The sequence below is a fragment of the Balaenoptera borealis genome (assembly GCF_965194805.1).
Source record: "Balaenoptera borealis genome assembly, chromosome: 3".
Taxonomy (NCBI): domain Eukaryota; kingdom Metazoa; phylum Chordata; class Mammalia; order Artiodactyla; family Balaenopteridae; genus Balaenoptera; species Balaenoptera borealis.
This window is the reverse complement of record NC_138866.1, coordinates 84,303,134-84,316,566: the sequence shown is the minus strand read 5'-3', so window position 1 is coordinate 84,316,566 and position 13,433 is coordinate 84,303,134. Positions and strand designations below refer to the sequence as shown.

General features: G+C 41.2%; 1 protein-coding gene across 7 annotated transcripts in view; it reads right to left on the bottom strand.

Moving 5' to 3' along the window:
* Nucleotides 1-13,433, bottom strand: part of NUSAP1 (nucleolar and spindle associated protein 1) — a 74,944-nt gene that overhangs the window by 16,290 nt on the left and 45,221 nt on the right. For 4 of the 7 annotated variants that reach the window (XM_082387342.1, XM_082387340.1, XM_082387344.1 and 1 more), the window contains exons 2-4: nucleotides 8,774-8,842; nucleotides 4,184-4,327; nucleotides 3,022-3,178 (exon numbers count right to left, since the gene is read on the bottom strand). In XM_082387342.1, the coding sequence (XP_082243468.1) occupies nucleotides 3,022-3,178; nucleotides 4,184-4,327; nucleotides 8,774-8,842 (370 nt within the window). Of the gene's footprint in view, nucleotides 1-3,021; nucleotides 3,179-4,183; nucleotides 4,328-8,773; nucleotides 8,843-13,433 lie in introns of those variants that run through there. The other 3 variants (XM_082387341.1, XR_014243274.1, XR_014243277.1) reach the window with 3 other exon arrangements.

Here is a 13,433-nt window from a genome sequence, read left to right as displayed (position 1 = left end):
ACTGAGGACCCCAAGGAATTTTTGTTCATGTACGTTATATCACTATGTGCCATATTAGATATTAAAACTAAGACATTTAAAAATATTTGATTCACTAAAAATATACCCATTATACATTAACATCAATAATTTATGAAAAATGGCTAAAATTTCTAAATCAAAAAAGTGAGTAGAGCGTTTTTTGTTTTTATTTTTTTTTTACAATTTCTTTAACATCTGACAATAAAAGGCAGCTGGATTCTCTTTTCTTCTTCTGTATACATATGTTGTGATATATTGTTTTGATTGAAGTAATATATGAAAACAAATTTTGCCATATACAGCTATGTGGTTGAAAGTGAAGAGTATTTTAATAGCCTTTTCAGATAATTGTGGATATTCTTCTTTGATGCTATACCAAACCTTGACAAGTGGTTGTTTCTCAGAGGTTAGTTGTAATGCGGAATATGAAGAAGCCCTATCAGTGAACTTTCTGCTCTCTGTACGTTTGTGAGAAAAAGTCCTGATGTTTTAAGAAACACACAGAAATATTTAGGGGTAAAGGGGCACATATCTGAAACACCCTCAAACAGTTCAGGAAAAAAATGTATATAACACATATACGTACGTATATATGTATATAAATATAAATAGGAGGATAAAGCAAATATGGCAAAATATTAACATTTGAGAAATCTAGGTGAACGATATATAGGAACTCTTGGTACTATTCTTACAACTTTACGTCTGGAATTATGTCAAAATAGTTTAAAAAATTCCTCTCACCAGAAACTACACGATCAGATTTTTCTCCTTCAAACAGCCTGTGTGCTTCATTGCGCAAACCTGACTTAAAGGGTCCACCCTCATTTTTCCCATGCCTGCAAAACTGGGTCCTAGAGGTAAGTCTTCTTGACAACAACACAATTGGTGTAATAATAGATATTTTAAATTCCACCCCCACTTCTGACTCTGTCATGTTTCTTTACATTCCCCTCGTCTCAGGATTTCAAAATGGGTTTATGAGGCATATGTATCAAAATTACCTGGGGTACTTATTAAATCTGCAGAATTCCAGGCTCACCTCAGATCTACAAATCAGAACATCTACCTTCTTTAACTTTCTAGATTTAGAAGACATTCAAAATTCTGGGGAAACTGGGAGGGCTCAGCATTAGAAATTCTGCATTTAACTGCTTGGTGGACATGAGTGGATCATCTTCTCTCCCAATCCCCTCAGGCAAGCCTCAGGTCCCAGATAGATGTGCTGGGGGAAACGAACACTGAGACACTGTTGCAACTGGCAGGTTTCCTGAGGGATGAAATCAGAAAGCACCAAGTCCTGTTAGGCATAGGGGAACTGAAGTTTTCTGGCCTTATTGAAACAAATTTTTAGTTGAGAAAGTTTAGGAAAGAAGTTTTTAGGAGGTTAGAGACTAAGTAAAATATACATTTATCATAATAAAATGGCCACACCCCTGGGAAGGTAGACTCTGCAGATCCTTTTTAACTGTCCTACTTGAAGGGGCTAACAGGTCTTTGTACCTGTCTCTGGAGCAGGCCAGAAGGAGCTAATTGGCAGAACGAGCCAGGCTCTCTCCTCATCCTGCCTTAAGATCAACTGCCTTAAACTTTCCAGCTACCACTCATATTCTGCTTTCTACACGGTTATTAAAGGTGACCTGATGGCCTACTGTATTTGGTTCTAACTTTTGCTTTCATTGCTGAACACTTAGAAGTTCTACATAATGGTGTTACGGGTTGAACTGTTTCCCCAAAAGAGATACGCTGAATGAAGTCTTAACCTGTAATAATTGTGATCTGACCTTATTTGGAAAGGGTCTTTGTAGACGTAATCAACTTAAACCAAGGTCATTAGGATGGACCTAATCCAATATAACTGGTGTCCTTTTAAGAAAACGATGTAAAGAAAAAGACACACAGGAACTTCCCTGGTGGTCCAGTGGTTAAGAATCCACCTTCCAATGCAGGGGACTCGGGTTTGATCCCTGGTCAGGGAACTAAGAACCCATATGCCGTGGGGCAATTAAGCCCGCGTGCCACAACTACTGAGCCCATGAGCTCTAGAGCACGCACACCACAACTAGAGAGCCCGTGTGCCACAACTAGAGAGCCTACGCACCACAACTAGAAAGAAGCCCATGCGCTGCAACAAAGATCCCACGTGCCGCAACTAAGACTGGACACAGCCAAATAAATAAATAAACAGGGACTTCCCTGGTGGTGAAGTGGTTAAGAACCTGCCTGCCAATGCAGGGGACACGGGTTTGAGCCCTGGTCTGGGAAGATTCCACATGCTGCGGAGCAACTAAGCCCATGCGCCACAACTACTGAGCCTCCGCTCTAGAACCCACGAGCCACAACTACTGAGCCCGCATGCCAGAACAACTGAGGCCCATGGCCTAGAGCCATGCTCCACAGCAAGAGAAGCCACCGTAATGAGAAGCACGCACACCGCAAGGAAGAGTCACCCCCGATCACCGCAACTAGAGAAAGCCTGCGCACGGCAATGAAGACCTAACGCAGCCATAAATAAATGAATAAATGAATGAATGAATAAATAAATAAATATTTAAAAAAAAAAAAAAGAAAGAAAAACACACACAGAGAGACTGCCACATGACAAGGAGGCAGAGATTTAGCTGCAAGCCAAGGTCTACAGCCACCACTGAAGGTACAAAGGGGCCAGGAAGGATTCTCCCCAGCATCTTGGAGGAAGATGGCCCTACTGACACCCTGATTTTAGACTCCAGCCTCCAGAACTGTGAGAGAATAAATTTGTTTTTGTTTTTTTTTTTTTGGCAGCACCGTGCGGCTTTCAGGATCTTAGTTCCCCGACCAGGGACTGAACTCGTGTCCCAGCAGTGAAGCGCCGAGTCCTAACCACTGGACTACCAGGGAATTCCCAAATTTCTGTTGTTTTAAGTTGCCCAGTTTGTGGCACTTTGTTACGGCAGTCCTAGGAAACTAATGCACATGGTTACCCTAGCAATTTTGGATTTTTAAAGTTACTTGGCATACCATTTATTCCACTTTTTCCTGAGGGCACTGCATTCTCATCTTGACTCTTGTTTGGTAGAGAAGGAGCTTCTACAGCAGTTCTGAGAGCCTGGTTTTCATGCTTTTCTTGATTATGGAATTCAGTAGGATCACATACTTTTATCTCTGAATGATCCTGCTACAAATTTTAAAAGAAAATAAATGTTTTCAATAACAAATAAGAAGGACTCACACTTGAAAATTGCTAAGAGTAGATCTGAAGTTCTCATCACAAGAAAAAAACTACGTGAGGTGTTAACTAGACTTATTGTATATATATTGTGAAATGATCACCACAAATATTGAATCATTACATTGTACACCTGAAACTGATAGGATGTTACATGTGAATTATATCTCAATTTAAAAACACATCATTAAAAACATTGCTAATAGTCAGACATAAAGAAAGAAAAAAGTAATCAATGCCTTCCAAAGACAGGTACCAAATTGAGGAGGAAAATGAATTAAAGAAAGAACTAAGCTGTTTTGAGTGGCAGATTTGGTTCTCTGCCTCACCAAATGTCATGAGAACATGCATCTGGGAATAGTAGAGACTAGGGACCACTGGAAGGCATACATGGCAGAGGTTGCTCTCCTAGGGAGGAGAAACTAACACTGAGAGACCTAGACAAGCTAATGACTAAGGGACTACACAAAGCTAGAAAATAAAAATTAGGACCATCTTGTAAAAGTTACATTTGAATGAAAGGATAATAAAATCAGAGTCCTCTCAGAGCAAGTGGGAGAAGCCCCCGGAATCACATGACCACACTGTTCAAAGACTAAGCTCAGCTGATCACCAGGCCCAGGACAATATAGGAAGGAGAAAAAAAAAAAAATCATATTTGATGTTGGTATCTCTTTCCTTCTTACTTACTACACCTCACTTAAGTAAACACTCAATGAATGTTCATATTATTCAACAAACGTTTAATTTGTGCTTAATACTTACTAAGTGCTTCCCGAGTGCCAGTGCCCAGGGCGTGATGATGAGGCCAGACTCGGGTTTGCGCTTTCATGGAGCTCACAGCAGTGTTTGCCAGCACCCGATAGCATAAGGGAATTAAGAGAAGGCTCCCTAATAATATACCAGTTTGGGCACAGGTGGTAGCTTATTTTTAGTTTGCACATTTCTATTCACCTGGGAGTCAGGGCTCCTGCGGACAGTCCTGCGCCTTCTCCTTGTTTTGGTGACATGGCCAACTGGCTCCCTCTCAGCTTGTTCCTGGCTGCTGAGCTGTACCTCAATCTCATCACAAGAAGATGCAGAAGTTTGAATTTCATCCTGAAAAAGAGAGACATTAATCTGCCATGTCCAATGTATAGAGTTACAATGCTCAGGAAGAATCAGAATTTAAACTGAATAAAAAACATGTATTACATATGCAAGAGATAATTTTAAAACCCTCCAGCACTAAATTATAGGCAAGGACAAGAATGATAGAGTATTCAGAAAGAAACAATCACACTTAACAACCCAAGCTAAAAAACTAGGCTTGCAAAGCATTCAAAGGTATCTTAGTGTGCGTAAATAAGCCAATTATTATTTTTTTTTTGGGCCACACCACATAGTTTGTGGGATCTTAGTACCCTGAACAGGTACTGAACCCAGGCCCATGGCAGTGAAAGTGCCAGGGAATTCCCACAAATTATTAAAAGTATGTTAATTTACTGAATATACACTATATGCTAGGCAGCATGCTATAATTCATAACAATTACAGCTAATATCATAACTGCACTGGGCTAAGTATTCACATGGATTATCTCTCATTTATTCCTCAAAGCCTATGAGACAAGGATTAACGTTATCTACAGTTCACAGGTAGGGAAACTGAGGCTTAGAGAGCCCAAAGTAACTTGTTAAAGGTCGACAAAAGGGAGTAAGGGAAGAAGGGCATGTGCACTATCATAAACTAGAAGTAAAGAGCTACGTCATCAAAACAGCATGGCACAGGTACCAGAATGTCCTGAACAGAACTGCTTCTAGAAGAAATCATCGTATGACAATGGTTGCACATCACATTAGTGGGGGATGGTTAGATTCATTATTCAACACATGATGCGGAGAAAACATTGACTATGTTTTTCATGTTTTTGGTGAGGGGGTGGGCAATGAAACTTGATCATTTTCTCACACCAAAATGAAATCTGGATGGATTAAAGATTTAAATGTAAAATATGAAACTATAAAAGCACTAGGGAAAAATAGGTGAATTATATCCTCATCGAATGTGAGGAAGGCATTAAGCATGTTATCCTACCTAGAGACGATAAAGGAGAGGCTTGATTTGTTTTTGTAGCTTTTTAAACGTAAATTCTAATTTTTTTGAAATAAACTAATACACACATATGGTTAAAATAATAAAATACTAAAGAGAGTATAATGGAAAGTAATTCATTCTCTGCCCTACCCTTCCTATTTCTAGGGTTTGATGTTAAGTGGTTACTTACATATCACTAATGATTTGCTGATGGGATATTCATTTGTATTTTCAATAACTATTTTCAGTGCCTCATGTACTAAGATTTACTTCATTTGCACCACTCTCATCTCCCCATCTTCTTCCTAATAGACTTATACCACTTACTCACTCTATTACCTTTGCAGCTTTAAACATACTTAAACCTTTATTTCTTGTTCCATGACTGCAGACACATATCCTGTAAACTGCAGATATTAGCATCCTTATACCTTCCTTCACCTCCTGTCCTTATCTCAACTTCTGTCATCTATTCTCTAAGTTGTTAACATTTATAGCTTTTTATGTAACCTTAATTGAATCGTCTGTGTAGCTTGATTCCAAGAGTTGATAATTCAATAGGTTATTGTAAGACATTTTTTAAAGCTTTCATTTGTTTTCTGTATCATGTTTCCTTTAGGGTCATTTTCTTCCTTACAGAGAAACCTTCCAGCATTTTAGACGGTAGTAGACACCTGGTACTCTGCACGTGGTAGTAGACACCTGGTACCCTGCACGTGGAAGTAGGGGGTGAGAGGGCTTTGCATCCTGACTTTTCAGTCCATTTCAGTATGGTGACTGGACCCCACCCTCTGAGAGTTAATTTAGTTGCCTGGGATTTGGTGAGGCCTAAATATCAGTGTTTTTAAAAAGCTCCACAAATGATTCTCCCACACATCCTGGGTTGAGAACCACAATATAAAATAAATGTTTTGGTTGTAAAAGAATAAGGAGGCTTAGAAAATGGAAGGCTTTTAGACGGAGGTGAAATATTACAGAAGAATAATAGTTCTAAGTGATCTAAGATCCAAGGTATACCCAAAGAAGGGGATGGCTAATGAAGAGTGGAAAAGAAAGTCACAGGACTTAAGGAACAGGGAGGCAAGGGTAGTAAGGGACATCCAGGTGGACCTTTGAATTCACCAAAAGTAAGGTCAGGACAGGAGATGATGAGACAGTGAACACTGGAAAGCAACAAGGAAGTCAACAGATGAGAGATGAGAACTGGTGAGCCTGAACTCAAAGGAGCAGGGATATTTACGTGAGAGTAGAAAGAGGCTATCTGAATCCTGCGAAGGTCCAGCCACCGCAGGGGGTCTTCCAGGTCCCAACGGAGAGGGGTGAGGGACTGAATAGCACCGTGAGTATGGGGTCAGAAGGGCCAAGACAACTGATGGTTGCAAGGCACTTTATTTAGAATTTACTGAATCTTATATAGACATAAGAGGAACTCATTATTAGACAATGAACCCATAGAATTGCTTATCGTCTCAGTTCAGTCACCACCATGGACGTCAACAAGTTTACAACAACTATCCTTGAATATTATCTTCCCTTAACCAGGCTCACACACAGCCCCCAGCCATAAGAAACAACCAGGACTCTCAGCTCCCTGAGGTCTCCTGGCTTGAGACAGCTTTGCTAATCTCTTTTACATTCCTCAGGCCTGGGAAAAAGAAGAGTGCATTCCAAGTCAAGGGTAAGGGCTTTGCTTTTTGTGAGAGACATACTGTCTCCTCCAGGAGTTACCTCTGGCTAAGACTGCATGCTTCCCACAGAATCCTACTTTCCAACTCCCTGGATAGTCATGAAGAAGAAGAGAGGAAAAAGAAACTGTTCTCACTACAAAAGTGTAACCCTCAGGTTACACATATTGCTGGAGTACAGACACACTTTAAAAGTACTTATTGCCCTCTTACCCCCATTAACACAGTACAGAAGAGGTCCTATAACTGGTTTAGAAACCTATTAACACGACTCCCAGAGATGTCTTGTTTTAACCCCACACACCTTAACCAGGGTATGTTAGTCTGGGAGGCCAGCAGTGATCAGGTAGGATATGTTCATTCCTGAACGCACCATGATGTACCTGTAAAGACTTGTATAAGCCCAAGACTGAAGTGGCACAGCTGGTTCTGAGAGTCCCCAGCACACAGTCAGACTAACCTACATACAGAGCTGCTCCAACTCATATAGTTACGGCTAACCTACAGAGGGAGAACAAGGCATCCAGAAGTTCATGGTCACTTAGATGTGACCCACACCTGTGCACTTCCCTAGGTGACGATTTGGAGGTCTGGAAGCTTACCCATCTGTCTGTCCTTGGTAATATTACTGATCTCTTTGCCATGTATTTGGACTGTGCTGACTCCTGCAGCTTTAGATAAACTCTTGGTCTATGTCAGTTCTTTCCACCAACCTAACCTCACTATTGACAGATTCACCACTAAGGAATTCTATAGCTGACCAAATTTTGATTATCATCCTGCTCTTGTGAAAGTTTTTCAAAATGGAACGGCTCTTGAGATGCTGAATTTGAAACATGATAGATCATTTTAAATTTAGCCCATCAATTACTACCCAAAGTAAAATCCTGATTTCAGATGGCACTACGATCATGTACCCTTAACCATGAAAAAATTTTTAATTAATTAAAATATCTATATTGATTTAGTTGATATAGAAACTTAAAGGAATCCAAAATCAATTTTGTTGTCTATTTTATATTAATTAAACCTGGAATCAAATAGAATTTTGAATATTGAAAGTTTTTAAATGTTTATAACCTGGAATACAGAGAATTATGGAGTCTATAAAGACAGAGAGAAGGAATTCAGATGCTCAGTTCATGTTTATATTTACCTTCGGTTCAAGATATATAACGGATGCCCTCCAAAGCCCAGTTCCTTAAGGCCTTTCAACATTTCCCTGTATTTCAAGTTAAGAATGAAGCATTCATTGATCATTTAGGTGTTGAGCCTTGTCAGAACTCTTTGGGGCGGGTCTGAAGCAGCCATGAAAACCGCTCCCTCCCATCAGCAGTGGTTTAGTTTCCCACAAGTCACTTCCACAGTCCCTACTTCATGTGATTCTCACAACCCTCAATTCAGCAGAAAAGATGTTATTTCCATTTCAAAGACCAGGAAACTAAGAATCAATGATTTGAATTTTCCAAGGTCACACACATACAAAAAAGACAGAGCTGCTACTTAACTGGGTTTTTCTGACCTCAAATCCAGTTCCCTCCCTACTCACACCATTTGGCATACATCTGGCAACTAGTAATTAATCTTTGCCTTTGTATGAGAACATCTTATTCAATAGATTACAGAGGCAGCTTTGTCATTTATAAGAATTATGAAAGGATTTAAAATTACCAATGACAATCTCTTTGGTAACAAATAGCATGTCTTAAGTCATCACCAACTGTGTTTATCTTTCATTAACTGATTGTTTTGCTATTTAATAGGTGATGAAAATGTTACTTACCTGATTCTCATTTTCTTTTCTTGCTTCATTTTTAAGGTGGGCTTTTAAGGCTCTTAACAACTTGTCTGCCTGCAGAAAAGTTAAAGACCTTATCAGTAGAGCCAAAAATCAAATAAGCACAAAAGATTCATTGAACATTTTCTCCTGTTCTTGTACTCATCAAATGTCATCTGGGCAGGCTGGGAGTAGGGTAACCAAGATAGAAGGGGTCCCTGTCCGCACAGATTTCACAGCAGAAGCCAGAGAGGAAAGTGGCAATTACAGCGCAGTGGGGTAAATGCCCACATGAGGAAGCTCAGGTGTCGTGTGAGAACACAGGTGGGCTGGGCCACCAAAGCCTGGACCGCTAGGGTAGACTTCAGTAGGTAAGTGGACATGCCAGTCCTAAGACAAAGATGTGAGGTCACTAGCTGCTGAGGCTGAAGGACAAATAGGAGAGAGTGGGATATAGGGAAAAGGGTAAAGAAATAGCATGGGACGGTAAGAATGTGTGGAGTTTGAAGAACTAAAGTTCAGTGTGGGCTGAAGCAGGGAGCTGTTGGAGGGGACGGTGAGAGAGAATGTTGGGAAAGTGGGCCTGATCCTGCCAGGCCTACTAAGTCTCTAAAGGGTATGAACTTTACCCTTGGGGCAAAGGCAGTCTGCAGAGTTTGCAGCAGGGCAGTGGGTGACCAGTTTTGCATTACTCAGGATGATTACTCTGGCTGTATAATGTGCAGAATGAATTTGGTGAGGGCAAGATGGAAGACAGGGCAAGGGCCAGGAGGCTGTTATAGGAAACCAGAGACAACTTTGGCCTGAGCTAGAACGGGACTGAGGCCACACAGATGAATTAAAAACTTTCCTAGGAAGTAGAATCAGTGTGAATGTGAGGGTTGAGGAACAGGGACATTTATTACGCCTAGGTTTCTGGCTTGGGCAGCTGGTGAAGCACGTGTGGAGGCGTGGGGGGTCCTAAGATGGGGAAGGCCAAAGGCGCCGCCTTAGGAGGATGGCTACAGGTCCCTGGGGAAGGGAACTCCTAGCTCCTCCTTCCACCACAGGAGAATTTCCCTTCCCGTTCTTTCCTGAAAGAGGAATACTAATCTGATGGGTTATGTTTTCCTGTGCTTTAAAAGCTCGAGCTCATGGCTGGGTTCTCATTCCTTCCTCTTCCACCAGCCATGCAGTTGAGAGCCAGAGGTTTTCTTCTCAAGGGGGGCCCAGCCACCAGGCTCATCTCTTCTCTGCTCCTACCATTTACCATCGGCCATGTGTTCAGGTGAGATGGCAGAGATCCCGATTTGGTTTGGGCTTCAGGGCACAGGAGATGCTATGCTCAGGCTGTGAGTTTTACCAGAACACTGTGCATCAAGATATCAGGCACCACACTGGCTAGTAGTAATAAAGGAGAGACCTATTTTCTACTTGCTGTTGTTCCTTGAACCTCTCTTTGGGTCTTCTCTGGGAAGTGAGTGATTGGCAGGGCAGAATTTAGGCATTCTTGGTTCTTCTGACTTTTTTTCTCCCTCAATCACTTTACAGAGGTATGACTGACATACAAACAGCTGTCGATATTTAATACATATAAATTGATATGTTGGGAGATCAATATACACTTGGGAACCCATCATCACTGCCATAAATGTATCACCTCCAAGTTTCCTACTGCCCCCTTGGGATTTCTTTTGGTGGTAAGAGCCTTTAACATAAGATCTAACCTCTTAGCAAATTTTAAAGTATTGTTAATCATAGGCTCTATGTTGTACAGATTTCTAGAACATCTTAAAATGCCCTGAAAACCTCAAACGTGCAACAGTGGTGAAATGAGGGGCCTGTGGCAGAGCCAGGTGGGGGCGTACAGCAGGAGGAATGATGGGGGCTGATGCTCGGGAGAGCTGAGCTGGAGGGGCCGATGTGAGCATCAGCACATTTTCACGCACCACCTCCACAAGCATTTATCGTGCTGGACGCTGTTCCAGGCACTGGGGAGACAGTGGTGAGCAAAACAGACAAGGTCTCTGCCCTCCAGGAACCTCTAGAGGTAGGCTAGTGGGGAAACAGCCTATTAACCAAGTAAGCAAAAATAAATGGTATGACATTAGGTGCTATGAAGCAAAAACAAAACTGGAGGCTCAGGGCAGAGGCGGGGGAGGACAACCTGAGTTAGGATGGTCAGGAAAGGCCTCTCAGAGTTGGTGACTTTTCAGCTGAGATGTGAACGAGGGAGGGGCAGTAGGTGAAGGTGCAGGGGAAGAGCATTCCCAGCAGAGGGAACACGAAGCCCAGAGACGGGCTGGTGAATTTGAAGGACAGGGAGAAGCCAGTGTGGGGAGCACAGTGAACACTGGGGTGAGTGGAGGGCAGGGAGACCAAATGGTGACCTGGGTCAAGAAGAGGGTTACAGGCCACAGCACACAGTGTAGATTTCTTCCCCCTAACTAAAATTTTATTATAAAAATGTCGAGTCTATAGAAAAGTCAAAATAGTCTAGTAAACACTCTGATACTCCTCACGTAGATTCAGCAATCCTTAATATTGTCTCATGTTTGCTTTCTCTCTCATTCATATGTATTTCTTGCCAAGCTGGTTGAAAATAAGTTCCAGACATCATGATACTCTACCACTAAATACATCAGCCACATCTCCTAAAAATAAGGGGATATTTTCCTACATAACCTCTAATGCATTACCTAGGAAAAGTAATAATTTTCTAATATCCTCTGATACATAGCCTAAAATCAAATTTCCTCAGTTGTCTCCAGTTTTAGCTTAAAAAAATTTTTTTTCCCTCCAAATCAGGATCAACCCAAGATTCTCACATTACATTTGGAGAAGTTTGGATTTTATTTTAGGTGTGAGGAAAATCATTTGACGAGAACTGAGCAGAAAAATGGCATATTCTAAGTTTCAACTATCACCCAACTACCAAGAGAATATTATTTTAAGGCAAGAGTAGAGGGAGGGAGACCAGCAGACAGCCTGAAGCAGTGGTCAAGAAAGGAGGGTGTCATGGTCCAGGTTTACAGCACTGGAGACAGCACACAGGCCAGATTTCAGGTGTATTGATACTTGGGAGGAAGAGCTCACCAGGATGGATGGGTGTGGGCAGTGAAGGGAGGAATCAATCATTTACGGACACAGGGAATAGATCTTCATTGTTTTGACCTGATCATGCTGTTTACGATGCACTTAAATGCACAAGTCAGCAGATGAGAGGTCGTACTGAAGGAATGGATTTGGGCGTCATTAGCTCCAGGTGAATCTAAAGTTCTGAGAATGAATAAGATCACCAAGGGAGAAGCACAATTAGAGAAAAGAAGGCCCAAGAGAGAACCCTGGGACACGCCACATTTAGAGATTTAGCAGAGGAAGAACTAGCAAAGGAGACTGGAAAGAAATGCTAGCAAGGCAGGAGAAAACCAAATATCAAAGAAGTCTAGAAAAGGAAGTGGTCTGAGCAGAAGGGAGGGTTCAATCACGCCAAATGCTGCTGATGGGCAGGTGAAGATAGAGACGGACCACAAGCTTTGCAAGGTGCAGGGCATGGTGGCCTCAAAAACATCAATTTCAGTAGAAAAGAACAGAGAAATTGGGCAGTAGGTAAAAGACGTGGGTCAGGAGAGGGGTTTTGTTTCTTTTTTAAAAGATGGATGACATTAAGATTTGATTGGGCGCATTATGGAAATGAGCCAGCAGAGTGAGAGAAACTGATGCAGCGGAGAGGAATAACTGCAGGAGTGTAGCCCCAGAGGGGGGAATGAGATCTCCAGCACAAACAGCAAGGCTGCCCTTAGGCACAGCCTTTTACCATAACATATAACAGGTGGAAGGCAGAGGATACGGGGACAGGTGGGTCTGGTGATAGAAAGATGAGGTAGTTCTCAGCTTAATTGCATCTATGTTTCCATGGCCTATGAGGCAAAGTCATCAAGTGATGGAAGGGTGCCAATCTGAGGTGAAAAGATATGAAATAACTGTCCTCAATAATGGGAAAATTAATGACTACCAAGGAAGTATAGGAGAATCAAATAAATCATAAATTAAGTTTATGGTCACATTTAAATTAAGTTCAGTCAAAAAAGTTAGGGGATTTTCTCCAGCCACGGTCAGCTAGTTAGTACAGGCAAGGATTAAGCACATAGCTTGTTTAATCAGGTGTGGAGTTTTGCCAGGTGAGGGAAGGGAGCTGCAAGAAAGTGGAAATAGTGGTAGTTTTATAATTGAAGCTTGCAAGAGTGAGAAAAGGACCGTGGCCGTACAATAAATCTTAGTAACTGACTCCTTCATTTTGCCTTACCATTAATAGTGTCTCACTATTATATATAGAATGGATAAACAACAAGGTCCTACTGTATAGCACAGGGAACTATGTTCAGTATCCTGTGATAAACTATAATGGAAAAGAATATGAAAAAGAATATATATATATGTATAACTGAGTCACTGCTATACAGCAGAAATTAACACAACATTGTAAATCAACTATACTTCAATAAATTTTTTTTAAAAAAAGAGTAGTGTCTCAAAAGAAAGTTAATATTTTCTCTTCTAAATTTATTTTGAATGTTATCATACTGGTGAAATTTATTTAAATCTTATTCTGTTAAGTTTTTTAAATAGTCAAATCTTGATAATTTCTTAGAGCAATTTATTCAATTTTTTTGCTATGCACTTGGAA